Genomic DNA, 26,739 nt, shown 5'->3' with positions numbered 1-26,739 from the left:
TGCATATGTCAGGGTTCTTATACAAAACATTTATTTAAATAGCCGTGACATATCTATTTCTCTTGTAAGGTGTATCCAGTCCACGGATTCATCCATTACGTGTGGGATATTCTCCTTCCCAACAGGAAGTTGCAAGAGGACACCCACAGCAGAGCTGTCTATATAGCTCCTCCCCTAACCCCCACCTCCAGTCATTCTCTTGAAACTCTCGACAAGATAGGAAGTATCAAGAGATATGTGGTGACTTAGTGTAGTGTTACCTTCAATCAAGAGTTTATTTTTAAACGGTACCGGCGTTGTACTGTTTTACTCTCAGGCAGAAATTAGAAGAAGAATTCTGCCTGGAGGTTTGATGATCTTAGCGGTTTGTAACTAAGGTCCATTGCTGTTCTCACACATAACTGAAGAGTATGGGAAAACTTCAGTTGGGGGAACGGTCTGCAGATTACCTGCTTTGAGGTATGTTCAGTATTTTTATTTCTAGAGAGATGAATAAGTTCTAGAAAATGATGACAGAGCCTTGTGTATTTGAGGTAAGCTTGATGCAGTGATTTAACAGCGAATTGGATCATGCTTACAAAACAGGGTAATACTCATTTTAATACTCATATTACTTAGTGACAAAACGTTTACATGTTTTCATAAATAGGACGTATTTATTTGGGGCCTAGTTTTCCACATGGCTAGTCAGATACTCCTAGGAGTATTTTCTTAAGGCCCACCTGACATCCAGTACATGGTGGGAGGGGCCTATTTTCGCGCTCTAGATGCACAGTTTCCTTCAGACTGAGACATCCAGCTTCCCTAGAGGAGTCCTTTGGCATGTGAGGACCATTATAAAGGGTTTATTTCTTCCCTAAATCGTATTTGAGGGCAGGTAGGAGCCTCAGCAGAGCTGTGGCAAGGTGCTCAACTGTCTTTTACCGGTGGTTGACATTTTTTAAATCCGGTTTGGGGGCTAAGGGGTTAACCATCCATTTGCAAGTGGGCGCAATGTTGCTTTAGTCCCTTACACACACTGTAAAAATTTCGAAGACTTTACTGTATTTTTACACTGTTTTGCAGTTTAAGTGCTATTTTCTTTCTCTTAAAGGCACAGTAACGTTTTTGTTTAATTGCTGTTTCACCTTTGTTAAAGTGTTTTCCAAGCTTGCTTGTCTCATTACTAGTCTGTTAAACATGTCTGACATAGAGGAAACTCCTTGTTCAATATGTTTGGAAGCCATTGCGGAACCCCCTCTTAGAATGTGTACCAAATGTACTGAAATTTCTATAAACTATAAAGACCATATTATGGCGCTTAAAGATTTATCTCCAGAGGATTCTCTGACTGAAAAAAGGGAGATTATGCCATCTAGCTCTCCCCATGTGTCAGAACCTATAACTCCCGCTCAAGTGACACCAAGTACATCTAGCGCGTCTAGTTCTTTTACCTTACAGGACATGGCGGCAGTTATGAATGCTACCCTCTCTGAGGTATTGTCCAAACTGCCAGGGTTACAAGGAAAGCGAGACAGTTCTGGGGCTAGAACGAATACAGAGCTTTCTGAAGCTTTAATACCTGTGTCCGATATACCCTCACAATGCTCAGAAGCTGAAGCAGGAGAGCTTCTATCGGTGGGTGACATTTCAGATTCAGGGAAGGCGTTGCCTCAGTCTGATTCTGAAATGACAGCGTTTAAATTTAAGCTTGAACACCTCCGCTTATTGCTTAGGGAGGTTTTAGCGACTCTGGATGACTGTGAACCCATTGTAGTTCCAGAGAAATTGTGTAAGATGGACAAGTACTTTGCAGTGCCTGTTTACACTGATGTTTTTCCAGTCCCTAAGAGGTTTTCGGAAATTATTACTAAGGAATGGGATAGACAAGGTGTGCCGTTCTCTCCCCCTCCTGCTTTTAAAAAGATGTTTCCCATAGATGCCGCCATACGGGACTCGTGGCAGACGGTCCCTAAGGTGGAGGGAGCAGTCTCCACCCTAGCTAAGCGTACAACTATCCCCGTTGAGGACAGTTGTGCTTTCCTAGATCCCATGGATAAAAAATTGGAGGGTCTCCTTAAGAAAATTTTTATACATCAAGGTTTTATTCTCCAGCCTCTTGCATGCATTGCTCCAGTTACTGCTGCATCGGCTTTTTTGTTCGAGTCTCTTGAGGAGGCTCTACAGGTGGAGACCCCGTTAGAGGATATTTTAGACAGGATTAAAGCTCTTAAGTTAGCTAATTCCTTTATTTCTGACGCCGTTTTTCATTTAACCAAGCTAACGGCTAAAAATTCAGGTTTTCCCATTCTGGCGCGTAGGGCGCTATAGCTTAAGTCCTGATCAGCAGAAGTTACTTCAAAGTCTAAGCTTCTTAACATCTTCTTCAAGGGACAGACCCTATTCGGGCCTGGTCTGAAGGAGATCATTTCTGATATTACTGAAGGAAAAGGTCATGCCCTTCCTCAGGATAGGTCCAATAAGTTTAGGACTAAACAGAATAATTTTCGTTCCTTTCTAAACTTCAAGAGTGGCGCAGCTTCAGCTTCCTCTAATGCAAAACAAGAGGGAAATTTCGCCCAGTCCAAACCAGTCTGGAGACCTAACCAGACTTAGAACAAGGGGAAGCAGGCCAAGAAGCCTGCTGCTGCCTCTAAGACAGCATGAAGGGGTAGCCCCCAATCCGGGACTGGATCTAGTCGGGGGCAGACTTTCTCTCTTCGCCCAGGCTTGGGCAAGAGACGTCCATGATCCCTGGGCACTAGAGATTGTTTCCCAGGGATATCTTCTGGAATTCAAAGGTTCATCTCCAAAGGGGAGATTTCATCTCTCATAACTATCTGCAAATCAGATAAAAAGAGAGGCATTCTTACATTGCGTTCAAGACCTACTGGTTATGGGAGTGATCCACCCAGTTCCAAGAGAGGAACAGGGGCAGGGTTTCTATTCAAACCTGTTTATAGTTCCCAAAAAAGAGGGAACTTTCAGACAAATCTTGGATCTCAAGATCCTAAACAAATTTCTCAGGGTTCCATCCTTCAAGATGGAGACAATCCGAACCATCCTCCCTATGATCCAGGAGTGTCAATATATGACTACCGTGGCCTTAAAGTATGCTTATCTCCACATTCCGATTCACAGAGAGCATAATCAGTTCCTAAGGTTCACCTTCCTAGACAGGCTTTACCAGTTTGTGTCTCTTCCCTTCGGGCTAGCCACGGCGCCAAGAATCTTTACGAAGGTTCTAGGGTCCCTTCTTGCGGTCCTGAGGCCACGGGGCATAGCGGTGGCTCCTTACCTAGACGACATTCTGATTCAGGTGTCGACTTTTCAGACCGCCAAGTCCCATATGGACATTGTTCTGGCCTTTCTGAGGTCTCACGGGTGGAAAGTGAACATAGCAAAGAGTTCTTTCTCCTCTCACAAGGGTTTCCTTCCTAGGAACTCTGATAGATTCAGTAGAAATGAAAATTTTTCTGACCGAGGTCAGGATATCAAAGCTTCTAACTTCCTGCCGTGTTCTTCATTCCACTTCTCAGCCGTCAGTGGCTCAGTGTATGGAAATGATCGGCCTAATGGTAGCGGCAATGGACATAGTTCCGTTTGTCTGCCTACATCTCAGACCACTGAAACTTTGCATGCTCAATCAGTGGAATGGGGACTACACAGATTTGTCTCCACTGTTAAATCTGGATCAAGAGACCAGGGATTCTCTTCTCTGGTGGTTGTCTCGGGTCCATCTGTCCAGGGGAATGAGTTTCCGCAGGCCAGAGTGGACTATAGTGACGACAGATGCCAGCCTTCTGGGCTGGGGCGCAGTCTGGAACTCCCTGAAGGCTCAGGGTTCGTGGACTCAGGAGGAAGCCCTCCTTCCGATAAACATTCTGGAACTCAGAGCGATATTCAATGCTCTTCAGGCTTGGCCTGAGCTAGCTGCGGTCAGATTCATCAGATTTCAGTCAGACAATATCACGACTGTAGCCTATATCAACCATCAGGGGGAACAAGGAGTCCCCTGGCAATGATGGAGGTTTCCAAGATAATCCTATGGGCAGAGGTTCACTCTTGCCATCTCTCAGCAATCCATATCCCAGGAGTAGAGAACTGGGAGGCGGATTTTCTAAGTCGGCAGACTTTTCATCCGGGGGAGTGGGAACTCCATCCGGAGGTATTTGCCCAGCTGATTCAACTATGGGGCAAACCAACTGGATCTGATGGCGTCTTGTCAGAACGCCAAGCTTCCTCGTTACGGGTCCAGGTCAAGGGATCCCCCGGCAGCACTGATAGATGCTCTAGCAGCGCCCTGGTCCTTCAGCCTGGCTTATGTGTTTCCACCATTTTTTCCTCCTCCCTCGTCTGATTGCCAAGATCAAGCAGGAGAGCTTCTGTGATTTTGATAGCACCTGCGTGGCCACGCAGGACTTGGTATGCAGATCTGGTGGACATGTCATCCTTTCCACCATGGACTCTGCCGCTGAGGCAGGACCTTTTACTCCAAGGTCCTTTCAAACATCCAAATTTAATTTCTCTGCGTCTGACTGCTTGGAGATTGAACGCTTGATTTTATCAAAATGTGGTTTCTCCGAGTCGGTTATTGATACCTTGATTCAGGCTCGAAAGCCTGTCACCAGGAAAATCTATCATAAGATATGGTGTAAATATCTTCATTGGTGTGAATCCAAGGGTTACTCATGGAGTAAGGTTAGGATTCCTAGGATTTTATCTTTTCTGCAAGAAGGATTGGAAAAGGGATTATCAGCTAGTTCCTTAAAGGGACAGATCTCTACTCTGTCTATTCTTTTGCACAAGCGTCTGGCAGATGTTCCAGACGTTCAGGCTTTTTGTCAGGCTTTAGTTAGAATCAAGCCTGTGTTTAAACCTGTTGCTCCGCCATGGAGTTTAAATTTAGTTCTTAAAGTTCTTCAAGGGGTTCCGTTTGAACCCTTGCATTCCATAGATATCAAGCTTTTATCTTGGAAAGTTCTGTTTTTAGTAGCCATCTCTTCGGCTCGAAGAGTTTCAGAGTTATCTGCCTTGCAGTGTGATTCCCCTTATCTGATCTTCCATGCAGATAAGGTAGTTGTGCGTACCAAACCTGGGTTTCTTCCTAAGGTAGTATCTAATAGGAATATCAATCAGGAAATTGTTGTTCCGTCACTGTGTCCTTATCCTTCTTCAAAGATGGAACGTCTGTTACACAATCTTGACGTGGTTCGTGCTTTAAAGTTTTATTTGCAAGCTACTAAGGATTTTCGTCAAACATCTGCATTGTTTGTTGTCTACTCTGGAAAGAGGAGAGGCCAAAAGGCTTCGGCAACTTCTCTTTCTTTTTGGCTGAGAAGCATAATCCGTTTAGCTTATGAGACTGCTGGCCAGCAGCCTCCTGAAAGAATTACAGCTCATTCTACTAGAGTGGTAGCTTCCACATGGGCTTTTAAACATGAGGCCTCCGATTTGTAAGGCGGCGACTTGGTCTTCGCATCATACTTTTTCTAAATTCTACAAATTTGATACTTTTGCTTCCTCGGAGGCTATTTTTGGGAGAAAGGTCTTACAGGCAGTGGTGCCTTCCGTTTAAGTGCCTGCCTTGTCCCTCCCTTCATCCGTGTCCTAAAGCTTTGGTATTGTATCCCACAAGTAATGGATGAATCCGTGGACTGGATACACCTTACAAGAGAAAACATAATTTATGCTTACCTGATAAATTTGTTTCTCTTGTGGTGTATCCAGTCCACGGCCCGCCCTGTCACTTTAAGGCAGGTGTTTTTATTTTTAAAACTACAGTCACCACTGCACCCTATAGTTTCTCCTTTTTCTTACTTGTCTTCGGTCGAATGACAGGAGGTGGGAGTTAGGGGAGGAGCTATATAGACAGCTCTGCTGTGGGTGTCCTCTTGCAACTTCCTGTTGGGAAGGAGAATATCCCACAAGTAATGGATGAATCCGTGGACTGGATACACCACAAGAGAGAGAAATTTATCAGCTAAGTATAAATTTCTCCAACATTGGTGTGTCCGGTCCACGGTTTCATCCTTACTTGTGGGATATTCTCCTCCCCTACAGGAAATGGCAAGGAGAGCACACAGCAAGAGCTGTCCATATAGTCCCCCCTCCGGCTCCGCCCCCCAGTCATTCTCCTTGCCGCTCTGAACAAGTAGCATCTCCATGGAGATGGTGAGGAGTATGTGGTGTTAGTTTGTTATTTTAAAATAGTGACGATTTGTACTATTTACTCTAAAACAGAAAAGGATGAAGAGTTCTGTTTAAAGAGGAGTATGATTTTAGCAGCAGTAACTAAAATCAATTGCTGTTCCCACGCAGGACTGTTGAGCCCAGAGAACTTCAGTTGGGGGGAACAGTTTGCAGACTTTTCTGCTCAAGGTATGATTAGTCATATTTCTAACAAGACATGTTAATGCTAGAAGACTGTCAGTTTTTCCTTAAGGGGTAAGTAAGCCATTTTCTTAGACATCATAACAGATTAAGGCTTACAAATGGGCTAAACACTGGTTGACACTATTGTGGGCTAAATCAATTGTTTTATTTCATATTTTAATGGCATTTAGAGTGTTTGGAACCAGGGATTCTCTCCGCTGGTGGTTGTCTCACGATCACCTGTCTCAGGGAGTGAGTTTCCGCAGACCAGAAGGGGTCATTGTCACGACCGACACCAGTCTCTTAGGCTGGGGTGCGGTCTGGGACTCTCTGAAAGCTCTAGGTCTATGGTCTCGAGAAGAGTCTCTTCTCCCGATAAACATTTTAGAACTGAGAGCGATATTCAATGCGCTCCTGGCGTGGCCTCACCTAGCAAGGGCCAAATTCATAAGGTTCCAGTCGGACAACATGACGACTGTAGCGTACATCAATCATCAGGGGGGAACAAAGAGTTCCTTAGCGATGAGAGAGGTATCCAAGATCATCAAATGGGCGGAGGATCACTCCTGCCACCTATCTGAAATTCACATCCCAGGAGTGGACAACTGGGAGGCGGATTATTTGAGTCGTCAGACTTTTCATTCGGGGGAGTGGGAATTCCACCCAGAGGTTTTTGCCCAGTTGACTCAACTATGGGGCATTCCAGATATGGATCTGATGGCTTCTCGCCAGAACGCAAAGGTTCTTCGATACGGGTCCAGATCCAGGGATCCCAAGGCAACACTGGTGGATGCATTAGTGGCACCTTGGTCGTTCAACCTAGCTTATGTATTTCCACCGTTCCCTCTCCTTCCAAGGCTGGTAGCCAGGATCAAACAGGAGCAGGCCTCTGTGATTCTAATAGCCCCTGCGTGACCACGCAGGACTTGGTATGCAGACCTGGTGAATATGTCATCGGCTCCACCATGGAAGCTACCTTTGAGACAGGATCTTCTGCACAAGGTCCGTTCGAACATCCAAATCTAGTTTCTCCAACTGACTGCTTGGAAATTGAACGCTTGATTCTATCTAAGCGTGGGTTTTAAGATACAGTCATAGATACTTTGGTTCAAGCCAGAAAACCTGTTACTAGGAAGATTTACCATAGTTACTAGGAAGATTTACCATAAGATATGGCAAAGATATATCTGTTGGTGTGTATCCAAGGGATTCCCTTGGAGTAAAATTAAAATTCCTAGGATACTTTCCTTTCTCCAAGAAGGTCTGGATAAAGGTTTGTCAGTTAGTTCCTTATGGGGACAGATGTCTGCTCTGTCTGTTTTGTTACATAGACGTCTGGCAGCATGTACAGGCGTTAGTTAGAATCAAGCCTGTTTACAGAGCCATGACTCCTCCTTGGAGTCTACATTTAGTTTTTTCAGTTCTTCAGGGGGTTCCGTTTGAACCCATGCATTCCATAGATATTAAGTTACTATCTTGGAAAGTTCTGTTTTTGGTTGCTATTTCTTCTGCGAGAAGAGTTTCTGAATTATCTGCTTTGCAGTGTACTTCTCCCTATCTGATTTTCCATACAGATAAGGTTGTTTTTACGTACCAAGCCTGTTTTTCTTCCAAAGGAATGTTAACCAGGAAATTGTTGTTCCTTCTCTGTGTCCTAATCCAGTTTCGAAGAAGGAACGTTTGTTACACAATCTAGATGTGCTCTGTGCTTTAAAATTCTATTTAGAAGCAACAAAGGATTTCAGACAGACATCATCCTTGTTGTTGTGTATTATGGTAAGAGGAGAGGGCAGAAAGCTACTGCTACCTCTCTTTCTTTTTGGCTGAAAAGCATCATCCGATTGGCTTATGAGACTGCCGGACGGCAGCCTCCTGAACGAATTACAGCTCATTCTACTAGAGCTGTGGCTTCCACATGGGCCTTCAAGAACGAGGCTTCTGTTGATCAGATCTGTAAGGCAGCGACTTGGTCTTCTCTGCATACTTTTGCTAAATTTTACAAATTCGATACTTATGCTTCTTCGGAGGCTATTTTTGGAAGAAAGGTTTTGCAAGCTGTGGTGCCTTCCGTTTAGGTAACCTGATTTGCTCCCTCCCTTCATCCGTGTCCTAAAGCTTTGGTATTGGTTCCCACAAGTAAGGATGAAACCGTGGACCGGACACACCAATGTTGGAGAAAACAGAATTTATGTTTACCTGATAAATTTCTTTCTCCAACGGTGTGTCCAGTCCACGGCCCGCCCTGGTTTTTTAATCAGGTTTGAAAAATTTCTTTCTTTATACACTACAGTCACCACGGCACCCTGTAGTTTCTCCTTTTTCTCCTAACCGTCGGTCGAATGACTGGGGGGCGGAGCCGGAGGGGGGACTATATGGACAGCTCTTGCTGTGTGCTCTCCTTGCCATTTCCTGTAGGGGAGGAGAATATCCTACAAGTAAGAATGAAACCGTGGACCGGACACACCGTTGGAGAAAGAAATTTATCAGGTAAACATAAATTCTATTTTTGTTTTTTCATGTGTCCCTTTTTAAAGCAATATGCTCACCCTAGTTAGAAGGCTCAAGCACTCTAAGGGTTAACCCCTTTGCTGAATTGGCAACGGAGCCTGGGGACATTTATTATAAATCCTTTCATTGTGGGGATTTTAAACTTGGACAGGATATGCAGGACACTTGTGGACAAACAATGTGTATTTACACTTAGTTTATGGGACTGAGGCTGTCAGGGTTCAATATGAGACTTTGATTCTTTTTTTATATCATATTGTGGGCATTAAATGTGAGAGGATGAAAGAGGTGCACTTTTAATCTGTCAGTTTTTACTGCAGCACAGCATACTTCACGCATTTTCTTTGATGGTGCAGTTTTCTTTATGGTGCGGTCACGTAACGACCGTGCGTTGGCTTCTTACGTCTGAAGCAGCGGTTATAGCAGTGATCTCCGTAGCTCTCAGATTGCAGAGTGCTTATCGGAGCGAGGGCACAATTTCAGGGGACTACTCTTATGGGTACCAGGAGGTGGTGAGTACTCCAGCAACGGCTGGGTGTATAGCGGTGCCATTTTATATTTTGCTATAATACTCCACATTCAGTTGGTGGTTATTGCTGTTAGTGTGAGTTTCTACATTAATAACGTTTAAGGTTTTTCTTGATATCTTATTTATTTAGTCTATAATTTTAAGAGTTTCTGAGTTGAGTTTCCCAGATGGTCACTATGGAAAAGAAAAAAAATGTATCCGTTAATTTTGATAAGTGTTTATATTGTTTAGAGGCGCAAATGATTCCTCCTGTGCAGTTTTGCTTCAAATGTTTAACAAATATGTTGCATTCAAAGAATAAAGATTCTGCTTTTACTAAAAAAGTTAACCCCTCAGAGTCCTCTACCTCTCAGCATTTTGTTACCCTAGACATGCCTCAGCTTTCTTCGCAGTCCCCATTCCTAGCCATCACACAAGCAGTGCCCTGCGGTTCTACTCAGTACCTGGGGGTGTATTTTTAACAGGTGATTTTGCTGCTCTGCTTACCTCAGAGGTTTCTTCGGCACTGAGTGCCTTACCTATATCAGGTAAGAGAAAAAGAAAATCCAAGAATATATCCTCTAAATCAGGATTTAGGTTAAAGCTTGAGCACCTCCGAGTATTGCTTAAGGAGGTTTTGGCTACTCTGGAGGATTCAGAACCTACAACTTCTGAAGCCCCTAAGGTTATTAAGCTGAACAAGGTTTTTGATGTCAAACCTAGATCCGTGGAAGTGTTTCCTGTTCCAGATTTTATGTCGGATATTATTTCTCAGGAATGGAAGAAACCGGGTGTTCCCTTTACCCCACCATCTCCTGTTTTTAAGAAAATGTTTCCTGTTGCAGACTCTGTGCGTGAGCTTTGGTGTACAAATTCCTAAGGTGGATGGAGCTATATCTACAATGGCTAAGAGGACTACGATTCCTCTGGAGGATAGTACCTCTTTTAAGGACCCCATGGATAGACCTTGGTGAAGAAAAATCTTCCTTAAGTACCCCTCCAATTTCCTGCTATGGCAACAGGTGGCTAGTATGGCGGCGGTTGCTGGCATCGCCTCATATTGGTGTAACTCCTTATCTGAACTAATTTTGGAGGAGACTACTGTGGAGAAAATCCAAGACAGGATCAAGGCATTAAAACTGGCAAATACCTTCATTTGTGATGCCAGTATGCAGGTTGTACGTCAGAGTTCCAGTCTTGCCATTCTATCTTGCAGAGTTTTGTGGCTAAAGTCTTGGTCGGCAGACATGGTTTCCAAGTCTAGGCTCCTTTCTCTTCCTTTTAAGGTGAAGACTTTGTTTCGTCCTGGTCTGGATGCCATCATTTACACTGTCATGGGTGGAAAAGGGGCTTTGCTTCTTTAAGATAAGAAGATTAGACTTAAGGGCCGCCAATCTTTTAATTTTCATTCCTTTTGCAATTTAAAGGGACAGAAATCCTCTTCTTCCAAACCTAAACAGACCAAACCCTTCTCGAGACCCAACCAACCTTGAAATAAGGGCAAGCAGTCCGAGAAGCCTTCAGAGAACAAATCAGCATGAAGGATTCGCCCCCGATTCCGAGATCAGGTTAAGTAGGGGGAAGACTTTCTCTCTTTCGAAAGGCTTGGATTAGCAATGTTCCAGATCCTTGGGCGGTGGAAGTGGTCTCTCAAGGATACAAGATAGGTTTCAAATCTTGTCCTCCGAGAGGAAGACTTCTCCTGTCAAGGTTATCAGCAAACCAGGATAAAAGAAAGGCATTCTTAAACTGTGTCAGGGATTTCTCTTCTCTAGGAGTGATCGTTCCAGTTCCTCTGGCAGAACAAGGCAGATAATTTTATTCCAATCTGTTTGTGGTTCCCACGAAAGAGGGAACTTTCTTCTGTTATGTGTGATCAGTCCACGGGTCATCATTACTTCTGGGATATAACTCCTCCCCAACAGGAAATGCAAGAGGATTCACCCAGCAGAGCTGCATATAGCTCCTCCCCTCTACGTCACTTCCAGTCATTCTCTTGCACCCAACGACTAGATAGGATGTGTGAGAGGACTATGGTGATTATACTTAGTTTTATAACTTCAATCAAAAGTTTGTTATTTTACAATAGCACCGGAGCGTGTTATTGCCTCCCTGGCAGAGTTTGAAGAAGAATCTACCAGAGTTTTTACTATGATTTTAACCGGAGTAGTTAAGATCATATTGCTGTTTCTCGGCCATCTGAGGGAGGTAAAAGCTTCAGATCAGGGGACAGCGGGCAGAGGAATCTGCATTGAGGTATGTAGCAGTTTTTATTTTCTGAATGGAATTGATGAGAAAATCCTGCCATACCGTTATAATGACATGTATGTATACTCTACACTTCAGTATTCTGGGGATGGTATTTCACCGGAATTACTCTGCTAAAAGTACATTAAACCTTTTAATAGGTATTTATCATGTTAAACGTTTTTGCTGGAATGTAGAATCGTTTGCATTTTCTGAGGTACTGAGTGAATAAATATTTGGGCATTATTTTTCCACTTGGCAGTTGCTTGTTTTAATTGTGACAGTTTCGTTTCTCTCTCACTGCTGTGTGTGAGGGGGAGGGGCCGTTTTTGGCGCTCTTTGCTACGCATCAAAATTTCCAGTCAGTTACTCTTGTATTTCCTGCATGATCCGGTTCATCTCTAACAGAACTCAGGGGTCTTCAAACTTCTTTGGAGGGAGGTAGATTCTCTCAGCAGAGCTGTGAGACTTATATATTGACTGTGATTAAAAACGTTGCTCTGTAATTTTTATGTTTAAAATTGAATTATTGTTACTTTACTAATGGGAACAAACCTTTGCTAAAAGTTGTGTTGTTTTTAAGGATTGATGCCATAACTGTCTTTCAGTTCATTATTTCAACTGTCATTTAATCGTTTAGTGCTTCTTTGAGGCACAGTACGTTTTTGTTAAATAAGATTGTAACCAAGTTGCAAGTTTATTGCTAGTGTGTTAAACATGTCTGATTCAGAGGAAGATACCTGTGTCATTTGTTCCAATGCCAAGGTGGAGCCCAATAGAAATTTATGTACTAACTGTATTGATGCTACTTTAAATAAAAGCCAATCTGTACAAATTGAACAAATTTCACCAAACAGCGAGGGGAGAGTTATGCCGACTAACTCGCCTCACGTGTCAGTACCTGCATCTCCCGCCCGGGAGGTGCTTGATATTATGGCGCCTAGTACATCTGGGCGGCCATTACAGATAACATTACAAGATATGGCTACTGTTATGACTGAAGTTTTGGCTAAATTACCAGAACTAAGAGGCAAGCGTGATCACTCTGGGGTGAGAACAGAGTGCGCTGATAATACTAGGGCCATGTCTGATACTGCGTCACAGCTTGCAGAGCATGAGGACAGAGAGCTTCATTCTGTGGGTGACGTTTCTGATCCAAACAGATTGGATTCAGATATTTCAAATTTTAAATTTAAATTGGATAACCTCCGTGTATTACTAGGGGAGGTTTTAGCGGCTCTTAATGATTGTAACACTGTTGCAATACCAGAGAAATTGTGTAGGTTGGATAAATACTTTGCGGTACCGGCGAGTACTGACGTTTTTCCTATACCTAAGAGACTAACTGAAATTGTTACTAAGGAGTGGGATAGACCCGGTGTGCCGTTCTCACCCCCTCCAATATTTAGAAAGATGTTTCCAATAGACGCCACCACACGGGACTTATGGCAAACGGTCCCTAAGGTGGAGGGAGCAGTTTCTACTTTAGCTAAGCGTACCACTATCCCGGTGGAGGATAGCTGTGCTTTTTCAGATCCAATGGATAAAAAATTAGAGGGTTACCTTAAGAAAATGTTTGTTCAACAAGGTTTTATATTGCAACCCCTTGCATGCATCGCGCCGATTACGGCTGCGGCAGCATTTTGGATTGAGTCTCTGGAAGAGAACCTTAGTTCAGCTACGCTGGACGACATTACGGACAGGCTTAGAGTCCTTAAACTAGCTAATTCATTCATTTCGGAGGCCGTAGTACATTTAACCAAACTTACGGCTAAGAACTCAGGATTCGCCATTCAGGCACGTAGGGCGCTGTGGCTAAAATCCTGGTCAGCTGATGTAACTTCTAAGTCCAAATTACTTAATATACCTTTCAAGGGGCAAACTTTATTTGGGCCCGGTTTGAAAGAAATTATCGCTGACATTACAGGAGGTAAGGGCCACGCCCTGCCTCAAGACAAAGCCAAAGCTAAGGCTAGACAGTCTAATTTTCGTCCCTTTCGGAATTTCAAAGCAGGAGCAGCATCAACTTCCACTGCACCAAAACAGGAAGGAGCTGTTGCTCGTTACAGACAAGGCTGGAAACCTAACCAGTCCTGGAACAAGGGCAAGCAGGCCAGGAAACCTGCTGCTGCCCCAAAGACAGCATGAACCGAGGGCCCCCGATCCGGGACCGGATCTAGTGGGGGGCAGACTCTCTCTCTTCGCCCAGACTTGGGCAAGAGATGTTCAGGATCCCTGGGCGCTAGAGATCATATCTCAGGGATACCTTCTAGACTTCAAATTCTCTCCCCCAAGAGGGAGATTTCATCTGTCAAGGTTGTCAACAAACCAGATAAAGAAAGAAGCGTTTCTACGCTGTGTACAAGATCTGTTATTAATGGGAGTGATCCATCCGGTTCCGCGGTCGGAACAAGGACAAGGGTTTTACTCAAACCTGTTTGTGGTTCCCAAAAAAGAGGGAACTTTCAGGCCAATCTTGGATTTAAAGATCCTAAACAAATTCCTAAGAGTTCCATCGTTCAAAATGGAAACTATTCGGACAATCTTACCCATGATTCAAAAGGGTCAGTACATGACCACAGTGGATTTAAAGGATGCTTACCTTCACATACCGATTCACAAAGATCATTACCGGTATCTAAGGTTTGCCTTCTTAGACAGGCATTACCAGTTTGTAGCTCTTCCATTCGGATTGGCTACGGCTCCAAGAATCTTCACAAAGGTTCTGGGTGCCCTTCTGGCGGTACTAAGACCACGAGGAATTTCGGTAGCTCCGTACCTAGACGACATTCTGATACAAGCTTCAAGCTTTCAAACTGCCAAGTCTCATACAGAGTTAGTTCTGGCATTTCTAAGGTCGCATGGATGGAGAGTGAACGAAAAGAAGAGTTCTCTTTTTCCTCTCACAAGAGTTCCATTCTTGGGGACTCTTATAGATTCTGTAGAAATGAAGATTTATCTGACAGAAGACAGATTAACAAAGCTTCTAAATGCATGCCGTGTCCTTCATTCCATTCAACTCCCGTCAGTAGCTCAATGCATGGAGGTGATCGGCTTAATGGTAGCAGCAATGGACATAGTTCCCTTTGCACGTCTACATCTCAGACCGCTGCAATTGTGCATGCTGAGTCAGTGGAATGGGGATTACTCAGACTTGTCCCCTACTCTGAATCTGGATCAAGAGACCAGAAACTCTCTTCTATGGTGGCTTTCTCGGCCACATCTGTCCAGGGGGATGCCATTCAGCAGACCGGACTGGACAATTGTAACAACAGACGCCAGCCTACTAGGTTGGGGCGCTGTCTGGAATTCTCTGAAGGCTCAGGGACAATGGAATCAGGAGGAAAGTCTCCTGCCAATAAACATTCTGGAATTGAGAGCAGTTCTCCATGCCCTTCTGGCTTGGCCCCAGTTAAAAACTCGGGGGTTCATCAGGTTTCAGTCGGACAACATCACGACTGTAGCTTACATCAACCATCAAGGAGGGACAAGAAGCTCTCTAGCAATGATGGAAGTATCAAAGATAATTCGCTGGGCAGAGTCTCACTCTTGCCACCTGTCAGCAATCCACATCCCGGGAGTGGAGAACTGGGAGGCGGATTTCTTGAGTCGCCAGACTTTTCATCCGGGGGAGTGGGAACTTCATCCGGAGGTCTTTGCCCAAATACTTCGACGTTGGGGCAAACCAGAGATAGATCTCATGGCGTCTCGCCAGAACGCCAAACTTCCTCGCTACGGGTCCAGATCCAGGGATCCGGGAGCGGTTCTGATAGATGCTTTGACAGCGCCTTGGAACTTCGGGATGGCTTATGTGTTTCCACCCTTCCCGCTGCTCCCTCGATTGATTACCAAAATCAAACAGGAGAGAGCATCAGTGATTCTAATAGCGCCTGCATGGCCGCGCAGGACTTGGTATGCAGATCTAGTGGACATGTCATCCTGTCCGCCTTGGTCTCTACCTCTAAGACAGGACCTTCTGATACAGGGTCCATTCAAACATCAAAATCTAACTTCCCTGAAGCTGACTGCTTGGAAATTGAACGCTTGATTTTATCAAAACGTGGTTTTTCTGAGTCGGTTATTGATACCCTGATACAGGCTAGGAAGCCTGTTACCAGAAGGATTTACCATAAGATATGGCGTAAATACCTATACTGGTGCGAATCCAAAGGTTACTCCTGGAGTAAGGTTAGGATTCCTAGGATATTGTCCTTTCTACAAGAAGGTTTAGAAAAGGGTTTATCGGCTAGCTCATTAAAGGGACAGATCTCAGCTCTGTCCATCTTGTTACACAGGCGTCTGTCAGAAAATCCAGACGTCCAGGCCTTTTGTCAGGCTTTAGCTAGGATCAAGCCTGTGTTTAAAACTGTTGCTCCGCCATGGAGTTTAGACTTAGTTCTTAACGTTTTACAGGGTGTTCCGTTTGAACCCCTTCATTCCATTGATATAAAATTGTTATCTTGGAAAGTTCTGTTTTTAATGGCTATTTCCTCGGCTCGAAGAGTCTCTGAGTTATCAGCCTTACATTGTGATTCTCCTTATCTGATTTTTCACTCAGACAAGGTAGTTCTGCGTACTAAACCTGGGTTCTTACCTAAGGTAGTCACTAACAGGAATATCAATCAAGAGATTGTTGTTCCATCCTTGTGTCCAAATCCTTCTTCAAAGAAGGAACGTCTTCTACACAATCTGGATGTAGTTCGTGCCCTCAAGTTCTACTTGCAGGCAACTAAGGATTTTCGACAAACGTCTTCCCTGTTTGTCGTGTACTCTGGTCAGAGGAGAGGTCATAAGGCTTCGGCTACCTCTCTCTCCTTCTGGCTTCGTAGCATAATTCGTTTAGCCTATGAGACTGCTGGACAGCAGCCTCCTGAAAGAATTACAGCTCATTCTACTAGAGCTGTGGCTTCCACTTGGGCCTTTAAGAATGAGGCCTCTGTTGAACAGATTTGCAAGGCTGCAACTTGGTCTTCGCTTCATACTTTTTCCAAATTTTACAAATTTGACACTTTTGCTTCTTCGGAGGCTATTTTTGGGAGAAAGGTTCTTCAGGCAGTGGTTCCTTCTGTATAATGAGCCTGCCTATCCCTCCCGTCATCCGTGTACTTTTGCTTTGGTATTGGTATCCCAGAAGTAATGATGACCCGTGGACTGATCACACATAACAGAAGAAAACATAATTTATGCTTACCTGATAAATTCCTTTCTTCTGTTGTGTGATCAGTCCACGGCCCGCCCTGTTTTTAAGGCAGGTAAATATCTTTTAAATTATACTCCAGTCACCACTTCACCCTTGGTTTCTCCTTTCTCGTTGATTCTTGGTCGAATGACTGGGAGTGACGTAGAGGGGAGGAGCTATATGCAGCTCTGCTGGGTGAATCCTCTTGCATTTCCTGTTGGGGAGGAGTTATATCCCAGAAGTAATGATGACCCGTGGACTGATCACACAACAGAAGAAAGGAATTTATCAGGTAAGCATAAATTATGTTTTTCTACCTATTTTGGATCTGAAGTGCCTCAACATATTTCTCAAGGTTCCGTCCTTCAAAATGGAGACTATTCGTTCCTTTAGTTCAGGAGGGTAAGTTCATGATTACCATCTACCTGAAGGATGCTTACCTTCTTGCTCCTATCCACAACGATCATTTTCAGTTCCTTCAGTTTGCCTTTTTGGACAAACATTTTCAGTTTGTAGCCCTTCCTTTCGGTCTGGCCCCAGCCCCCCAATTCTTTACGAAGGTTCTACTGGTAGTGACCAGGTCTCAAGGAATTGCAACGGCACCTTACCTGGACCATATCTTGGTTCAGACGCCATCTTTTCATTTAGCAAGATCCCATATGGATTCCCTGTTATTCACTCTCCGCTTTCACGGGTGGATGTTGAATCTAGACAAGAGTACCAGGGTCTGTTTTTTGAGGACAATCATAGATTCAATCTCGATGAAGATTTCTCTTGTAAGGTGTATCCAGTCCACAGGTTCATCCATTACTTGTGGGATATTCTCCTTCCCAACAGGAAGCTGCAAGAGGACACCCACAGCAGAGCTGTCTATATAGCTCCTCCCCTAACTGCCACCCCCAGTCATTCTCTTGCAGCTCTCGACAAGATAGGAAGTATCAAGAGATATGTGGTGACTTAGTGTAGTTTTACCTTCAATCAAAAGTTTGTTGTTTTTAAACGGTACCGGCGTTGTACTGTTTTACTCTCAGGCAGAAATTAGAAGAAGAGTTCTGCCTGGAGGTTGATGATCTTAGCGGTTTGTAACTATGGTCCATTTTTGTTCTCACACATAACTGAAGAGTATGGGACAACTTCAGTTGGGGGAACGGTCTGCAGATTACCTGCTTTGAGGTATGTTCAGTATATTTATTTCTAGAGAGATGAATGAGTTCTAGAAAATGCTGACAGAGCCTTGTGTATTTGAGGTAAGCCTGATGCAGTGATTTAACAGCGACTGGGATCATGCTTACAAAACAGGGTAATACTCTTATTACTTAGTGACAGTTAAACGTTGACATGAATTAAAAAATAGGACGTTTTTTCTCTGAGGGAGATAACTCTTTATTTGGGGCCTAGTTTCCACATGGCTAATCAGATACTCCTAGGAGTATTTTCTTAAGGCCCCTCTGGCATCCAGTACATGGTGGGAGGGGCCTATTTTAGCGCTCTAAATGCGCAGTTTCAATTCAGACTGAGACATTCAGCTTCCCTAGAGGAGTCCTCGGCACCTGAGGACCATTATAAGGGGTTTATTTCTGCACAAAATCGTACTTGAGGGCAGGTAGGAGCCTCAGCAGAGCTGTGGCAGGGTGCTTAACTGTCTTGTAACGTTTTTAAATCCGGTTTGGGGCCTAAGGGGTTAATCATCCATTTGCAAGTGGGTGCAATGTTGCTTTAGTCCCTTACACACACTGTAAAAATTTCAAAGACTTTACTATATTTTTACACTGTTTTGCAGTTTAAGTGTTAGTTTTTTTCTCTTTAAGGCACAGTAACGTTTTTATTTAATTGCGGTTTCACCTTTATTAAAGTGTTTTCCAAGCTTGCTTGTCTCCTTACTAGTCTGTTAAACATGTCTGACATAGAGGAAACTCCTTGTTCAATATGTTTAGAAGCCATGGTGGAACCCCCTCTTAGAATGTGTACCAAATGTACTGAAATTTCTATAAACTATAAGGACCATATTATGGCGCTTAAAGATCTCCAGGGGATTCTCTGACTGAAAAAAGGTGATTATGCCATCTAGCTCTCCCCATGTTTCAGAATCTATAACTCCCGCTCAAGTGACGCCAAGTACATCTAGCACGTCTAATTCTTTTACCTTACAGGACATGGCGGCAGTTATGAATTCTACCCTCACAGAGGTATTTTCCAAACTGCCAGGGTTACAAGGAAAGCGAGACAGCTCTGGGGCTAGAACTAATACATAGCTTTCTGACGCTTTAATGCCTGTGTCCGATATACCCTCACAATACTCAGAAGCCGAGGCAGGTGAGCTTCTATCTGTGGGTGACATTTCAGACTCAGGGAAGGCGTTGCTTCAGTCTGATTCTGAAATTACAGCATTTAAATTTAAGCTTGAACACCTCCTCTTATTGCTTAGGGAGGTTTTAGCGACTCTGGATGATTGTGACCCCATTGTGGTTCCAGAGAAATTGTGTAAAATGGACAAATACTTTGCAGTGCCTGTTTACACTGATTTTTTTCCAGTCCCTAAGAGGTTTTTGGAAATTATTACTAAGGAATGGGATAGACCAGGTGTGCCGTTCTCTCCCCCTCCTGCTTTCAAAAAGATGTTTCCCATAGATGCCGCCATACGGGACTCGTGGCAGACGGTCCCTAAGGTGGAGGGAGCCGTCTCTACCCTAGCTAAGCGTTCAACTATCCCCGGCGAGGACAGTTGTGCTTTCCTAGATCCTATGGATAAAAAAATTGGAGGGTCTCCTTAAGAAAATTTTTATTCATCAAGGTTTTATTCTCCAGCCTCTTGCATGCATAGCCCCAGTTACTGCTGCAGCGGCTTTTTGGTTTGAGTCTTTTGAGGAGGCTCTGCAGGTGGAGACTCTGCTAGACGACATTCTAGACAGGATTAAAGTTCTTAAGTTAGCTAATTTGTTTATTTCTGACGCCGTTTTTCAGTTAACCAAACTAACGCCTAAGAATTCCGGTTTTGCCATTTTGGCGCGTAGGGCGCTATGGCTTTAGTCCTGGTCAGCAGACGTTACTTCAAAGTCTAAGCTTCTTAACATCCCCTTCAAGGGACAGACCCTATTCGGGCCCGGTCTGAAGGAGATCATTTCTGATATTACTGGAGGAAAAGGTCACGCCCTTCCTCAGGATAGGTCCAATAAGAGGACCAAACAGAATAATTTTCGTTCCTTTCGAAACTTCAAGAGTGGCGCAGCCTCAGTTTCCTCTAATGCAAAACAAGAGGGAAATTTCGCCCAGTCCAAACCAGTCTGGAGACCTAACCAGACTTGGAACAAGGGGAAGCAGGCCAAGAAACCTGCGGCTGCCTCTAAGACAGCATGAAGGAGTAGCCCCCGATCCGGGACCGGATCTAGTAGGGGGCAGACTTTCTCTCTTCGCCCAGGCTTGGGCAAGAGACGTCCAGGATCCCTGGGCGCTAGAGATTGTTTCCCAGGGATATCTTCTGGAATTCAAAGGTTCATCTCCAAAGGGGAGATTTCATCTCTCACAACTATCTGTAAACCAGATAAAAAGAGAGGCATTCTTACGTTGCGTTCAATACCTACTGGTTATGGGAGTGATCCACCCAGTTCCAAGAGAGGAACAGGGACTGGGTTTTTATTCAAACCTGTTTATAGTTCCCAAAAAAGAGGGAACTTTCAGACCTATCTTGGATCTCAAGATCCTAAACAAATTTATCAGGGTCCCATCCTTCAAGATGGAGACAATCCGAACCATCCTCCCTATGATCCAGGAGGGTCAATATATGACTACCGTGGACTTGAAGGATGCTTATCTCCACATTCCGATTCACAGAGAGCATCATCAGTTCCTCAGGTTCGCCTTCCTAGACAGGCATTACCAGTTTGTGGCTCTTCCCTTCGGGTTAGCCACGGCACCAAGAATCTTTACGAAGGTTCTAGGGTCCCTTCTGGCGGCTCTAAGGCCGCGGGGCATAGCGGTAGCCCCTTACCTAGATGACATTCTGATTCAGGCATCGACTTTTCAAATCGCCAAGTCCCATACGGACATTGTTCTGGCCTTTCTGAGGTCTCGCGGGTGGAAAGTGAACATAGAAAAGAGTTCTCTCTCTCCTCTCCCAAGAGTTTCCTTCCTAGGAACTCATAGATTCAGTAGAAATGAAAATTTTTCTGACAGAAGTCAGGATATCAAAACTTCAAACTTCTTGCCGTGCTCTTCATTCCACTTCTCGGCCATCAGTGGCTCAGTGTATGGAAATGATCGGCCTAATGGTAGCGGCAATGGACATAGTTCCGTTTGCCCGTCTACATTTCAGACCACTGCAACTTTGCATGCTCAACCAGTGGAATGGGGACTACTCAGATTTGTCACCTCTGTTAAATCTGGATCAAGAGACCAGAGATTCTCTTCTCTGGTGGTTATCTCGGGTCCATCTGTCCAGGGGAATGAGTTTCCGCAGGCCAGAGTGGACTATAGTGACGACAGATGCCAGCCTTCTGGGCTGGGGCGCAGTCTGGAACTCCCTGAAGTCTCAGGGTTCGTGGACTCAGGAGGAAGCCCTTCTTCCGATAAACATTCTGGAACTAAGAGCGATATTCAATGCCCTTCAGGCTTGGCCTCAACTAGCTGCGACCAAGTTCATCAGATTTCAGTCGGATAATATCACGACTGTAGCCTATATCAACCATCAGGGGGGAACAAGGAGTCCCCTGGCAATGATGGAGGTTTCCAAGATAATTCTATGGGCAGAGGTTCACTCTTGCCATCTCTCAGCTATCCATATCCCAGGAGTAGAGAACTGGGAGGCGGATTTTCTAAGTCGGCAGACTTTTCACCCGGGGGAGTGGGAGCTCCATCCGGAGGTATTTGCCCAGCTGATTCAACTTTAGGGCAAACCAGAACTGGATCTGATGGTGTCTCGTCAGAACGCCAAGCTTCCGTGTTACGGGTCCAGGTCAAGGGATCCCCAGGCAGCGCTGATAGATGCTCTAGCAGTGCCCTGGTCCTTCAACCTGGCTTATGTGTTTCCACCGTTTCCTCTCCTCCCTCGTCTGATTGACAAGATCAAGCAGGAGAGCGCTTCGGTGATTTTGATAGCGCCTGCGTGGCCACGCAGGACTTGGTAAGCGGATCTGGTGGACATGTCATCCTCTCCACCATGGACTCTGCCGCTGAGGCAGGACCTTCTACTCCAAGGTCCATTCAAACATCCAAATTTAATTTCTCTGCGTCTGACTGCTTGGAGATTGAACGCTTGATTTTATCAAAACGTGGTTTCTCTGAGTCGGTCATTGATACCTTGATTCAGGCTCAAAAGATCACCAGGAAAATCTATCATAAGATATTGTTTAAATATCTTCATTGGTGTGAATCCAAGGGTTACTCGTGGAGTAAGGTCAGGATTCCTAGGATACTATCTTTTCTCCAAGAAGGATTGGAAAAGGGATTATCAGCTAGTTCCTTAAAGGGACAGATTTCTGCTCTGTCTATTCTTTTGCACAAGCGCCTGGCTGATGTTCCAGATGTTCAGGCGTTTTGTCAGGCTTTGGTTAGAATCAGGCCTGTGTTTAAACCTGTTGCTCTGCCATGGAGTTTAAATTTAGTTCTTAAAGTTCTTCAAGGGGTTCCGTTTGAACCCTTGCATTCCATAGATATCAAGCTTTTATCTTGGAAAGTTCGGTTTTTAGTAGCTATCTCTTTGGCTCGAAGAGTTTCAGAGTTATCTGCCTTGCAGTGTGATTCCCCTTATCTGATCTTCCATGCAGATAAGGTAGTTTTGCGTACCTAACCTGGGTTTCTTCCTAAGGTAGTATCTAATAGGAATATCAATCAGGAAATTGTTGTTCCGTCACTGTGTCCTTATCCTTCTTCAAAGATGGAACGTCTGTTACACAATCTTGACGTGGTTCGTGCTTTAAAGTTTTATTTGCAAGCTACTAAGGATTTTCGTCAAACATCTGCATTGTTTGTTGTCTACTCTGGAAAAAGGAGAGGCCAAAAGGCTTCGGCAACTTCTCTTTCTTTTTGGCTGAGAAGCATAATCTGTTTAGCTTATGAGACTGCTGGCCAGCAGCCTCCTGAAAGAATTACAGCTCATTCTACTAGAGCGGTAGCTTCCACATGGGCTTTTAAACATGAGGCCTCTGTTGAACAGATTTGTAAGGCGGCGACTTGGTCTTCGCTTCATACTTTTTCTAAATTCTACAAACTTGATACTTTTGCTTCCTCGAAGACTATTTTTGGGAGAAAGGTCTTGCAGGCAGTGGTGCCTTCCATTTAAGTGCCTGCCTTGTCCCTCCCTTCATCTGTGTCCTAAAGCTTTGGTATTGGTATCCCACAAGTAATGGATGAACCCGTGGACTGGATACACCTTACAAGAGAAAACAAAATTTATGCTTACCTGATAAATTTCTTTCTCTTGTGGTGTATCCAGTCCACGGCCCGCCCTGTCACTTTAAGTCAGGAGTTTTTTATTTTTAAACTACAGTCACCACTGCACCCTATAGTTTCTCCTTTTTCTTGCTTGTCTTTGGTCGAATGACTGGGGGTGGCAGTTAGGGGAGTAGCTATATAGACAGCTCTGCTGTGGGTGTCCTCTTGCAGCTTCCTGTTGGGAAGGAGAATATCCCACAAGTAATGGATGAACCCGTGGACTGGATACACCACAAGAGAAAGAAATTTATCAGGTAAGCATAAATTTAGTTTTTCTTAACACAAGCAAGAAAGTCCAAACTTCTTTCCACCTGCCTTTCTCTTCAGTCCTCTGTCCGACCCTCGGTGGCACAGTGCATGGAAGTTATTGGTCTCATGATGGCCTCCATTGACATTATTCCTTTTGCTCGTTTCCATCTGAGACCTCTACAGTTATGCATGCTCAGACAACAGAACGGAGACCATTTGGACCTCTCTCAACAAATCATCCTAGACAACATGACGAGAGACTCTCTTCTGATGGCTCTGTCAGGATCATCTGTCTCAAGGCACATGCTTTCTGAGACCATCTTGGGAGATTGTGACTACGGATGCCAGCCTTTCTGGCTGGGGAGCAGTTTGGGGTCACTTAAGAGCTATGGGGACCTGGACTCAGGAGGAGTTTCGTCTTCCCAATGAATATTTTAGACCTGAGAGCAATCTCCAATGCCCTGATAGCATGGCCTCAACTGAGTTCGGTTTGGTTTATCAGTGTTCAATCGGAAAACATCACATCAGTGGCTTACATCAACCATTAGTGAGGAACAAAGAGTTCCTTAGCGATGGAGGTTTCTCGCATCCTTCTGTGGGCAAAGTTTCACAACTGCCACATTTCGGCCATTCACATCCCAGTTGTGGACAACTGGGAAGCAGATTATCTGAGCAGGCAGACGTTTCACCCAGGGGTGTGGGCTCTTCATCCGGAAGTATTCTCAATGGTAACCCTCAGGTTGGGGTTCCGGAGTTGAACCTTATGGCATCTCTTCTAAACACCAAACTTCCCAGATACGGGTCCAGATCAAGGGACCCGCAAGCAGTTCTGGTGGACGCTCTAGCGGTTCCATGGGATTTCTGTCTGATTTACCCGTTTCCTCCTTTAGCCCTCCTTCCTCAGGTGATAGCCCGGCTAAAGCAGGAGCTGGCTTCAGTTTTTTAAATTGCTCCAGCTTGGCCTCGCAGAATTTGGTTTGTGGACCTGGTGAAAATGTCGTCCTCTCTGTGGAGATTAACGCTGAGGAAGGACCTTCTACTTCATTGTCCTTTTCTTCATACAAATCCAGGCTACTAAGGACTTTTGTCATTGTTCAGCTCTTTTTGTGGAGGGTCGTTCAATTAGCTTATGAGACAGCTAGACAACAGCCTCCTGAGAGGATTACCTCTCATTCAACTCGGGCTGTTTCTTCTTCCTGGGCTTTTAAAAATTAGGCTTCCGTGGAGAAAATTTGCAAGGCGACCACTTGGTACTTGTTACATGCCTTTTCAAAGTTTTACAAATTTGATGTTTTTGCCTCAGCTGAGGCTTCTTTTGGGAGACAGGTTCTTCAAGCGGTGGTGCCCTCAGTTTAGGTCAGCCTGTCTTGTTTTTCCCTCCCTTTCTATTATGTGTCCATTCGTGGACTCTCCGTGCCATTGGAAAGAAAATAAAATGTATGCTTACCTACTAAATTATTTTATTTCCTGACATGGAGAATCCACGACCCGCCCTTGTCTAAATTGAAGATGGCTTATTATTTTTGTTTTCTAAACTTCAGGCACCTCTATACCCCTGGTGTTCTTCTTATCTTTCCGTATTCCCTCGGCTGAATGACTGGGGATTATGGGAAGTGGGAGGGATACTTAAACCTTTGCTGCGGTGTTCTTTGTCTCCTCCTGTTGGCCAGGAGTTGAATTCCCACTAGTAATTACAATGGATTTGTGCACTCTCAATGCCAGGAAAGAAAATAATTTTATCAGGTAAGCATAAATGTTTTTGTTAGGATACATGGCATCATGGACTCTATCAAATATCAATAGATATTAACTGAACACCTGACTGCCTCTGCAAGAAAGCTTAAAATGTATTAGTTGGATCTTCCAGCAGGACAATGATCCAAAACATACATCAAAATCAACACAAAAATGGTTTACTGACCGCAAAATCAAGGTCCTGCTATGGCCATCCCAGTCCTCTGACTTGAACACCATAGAAAATCTTTGCGTTGAACTGAAAAGGATAGTCCACCGGAATTGACATTGAATTTGAAGTATCTGGAGAGATTCTGTATAGGTGAATGGTCTCAGATTCCTTGCCATGTATTCTACAACCTCATCACGCATTATACTCAAAGCTGTTATCTTGGCAAAGGAAGGTAGCAAAAAGTGTCTAAAAGGGTGCCAATAATTGTGCCACATATATATTTAACAAAGATTTTTTTTTTTTTTTGATAAACCTTTGTTGTGTTTGCAATTGTTTGATATTCATGAGAGCAGAATATTTTTGTGTATTTTGTGAGCAAAAGATCAAAAGGTTAAACAATAGACATTTTTTCACAGCCTTCTTTGCTCATATTTACCAAGGGTGCCATTATTCGGGGATGGCACTGTAAATGTATAGTCACTGTTAAAGGGACAGTAAAGTAAAAAAAAACGTACATGATTTAAATAGGGCATGTCATTTTAAACAACTTTCCAATTTACTTTTATTACCAATTTTGCTTTGTTCTCTTGGTATTCTTAGTTGAAAGCTAAATCTAGGAGGTTCATGTGCTAATTTCTTAGACCTTGAAGACTGCCTCTAATCTGAAAGCATTTTGACAGTTTTTCACCACTAGAGGGCGTTCATGTGTTTCATATAGATAACATTAAACTTAGGCACGTGAAGCTCCTAGGAGTCAGCACTGATTGGCTAAAAATGCAAGTCTGTCAAAAGAACTGAAATAAGGGGGCAGTTTGCAGAGGCATAGATACAAGGTAATCACAGAGGTAAAAAGTATATTATTATAACTGTGTTGGTTATGCAAAATTGGGGAATGGGTAGGGATTATCTACCTTTTTAAACAACATAAATTCTGGCATTTACTGTCCCGTTAATGATTTTCTTTTTTTCTCTTCTTTTTTTTTTTTTTGCTTTTTCCCAAAACCTGTATTGCTTTTACTAAACAAAGAAAAATGTACTTTTCGGGTTTTAGAAAAATAAGTCAGTTGCTAAAGTATATTGCAGTAATTGTTTGATTAATGTATGCACCTGTTTTTCTTTATCGTCAATAGGTTTATGAACCACATGAAGCATCATTTGGAGCTTGAGAAGCAGAGCACAGAAAGTTGGGAAAACCACACCACCTGCCATCATTGCTACCGACAGTTTCCCACACCTTTTCAGCTGCAGTGTCACATAGAGAGCTCACACACTCTTTATGAATCAACAAGTAAGCTAGTTTTAATTTTACAAACCAGTTATTATTGATGCTTGTTATATTATGCCTGCATTATACTTAAAATA

General features: G+C 43.9%; 1 protein-coding gene across 3 annotated transcripts in view; it reads left to right on the top strand.

Annotated features, from left to right (window-relative positions):
* ZNF280D (zinc finger protein 280D) overlaps positions 1-26,739 on the top strand; it is a 420,194-nt gene that overhangs the window by 247,387 nt on the left and 146,068 nt on the right. For all 3 annotated transcript variants that reach the window (XM_053717512.1, XM_053717510.1, XM_053717511.1), the window contains one exon: positions 26,508-26,665. In XM_053717512.1, the coding sequence (XP_053573487.1) occupies positions 26,508-26,665 (158 nt within the window). The remainder of the gene's footprint in view (positions 1-26,507; positions 26,666-26,739) is intronic.

This window comes from Bombina bombina, chromosome 6 (genome assembly GCF_027579735.1).
Source record: "Bombina bombina isolate aBomBom1 chromosome 6, aBomBom1.pri, whole genome shotgun sequence".
Taxonomy (NCBI): domain Eukaryota; kingdom Metazoa; phylum Chordata; class Amphibia; order Anura; family Bombinatoridae; genus Bombina; species Bombina bombina.
The sequence above is the reverse complement of the archived record's forward strand: the minus strand, read 5'-3'. Positions and strand labels throughout refer to the sequence as shown.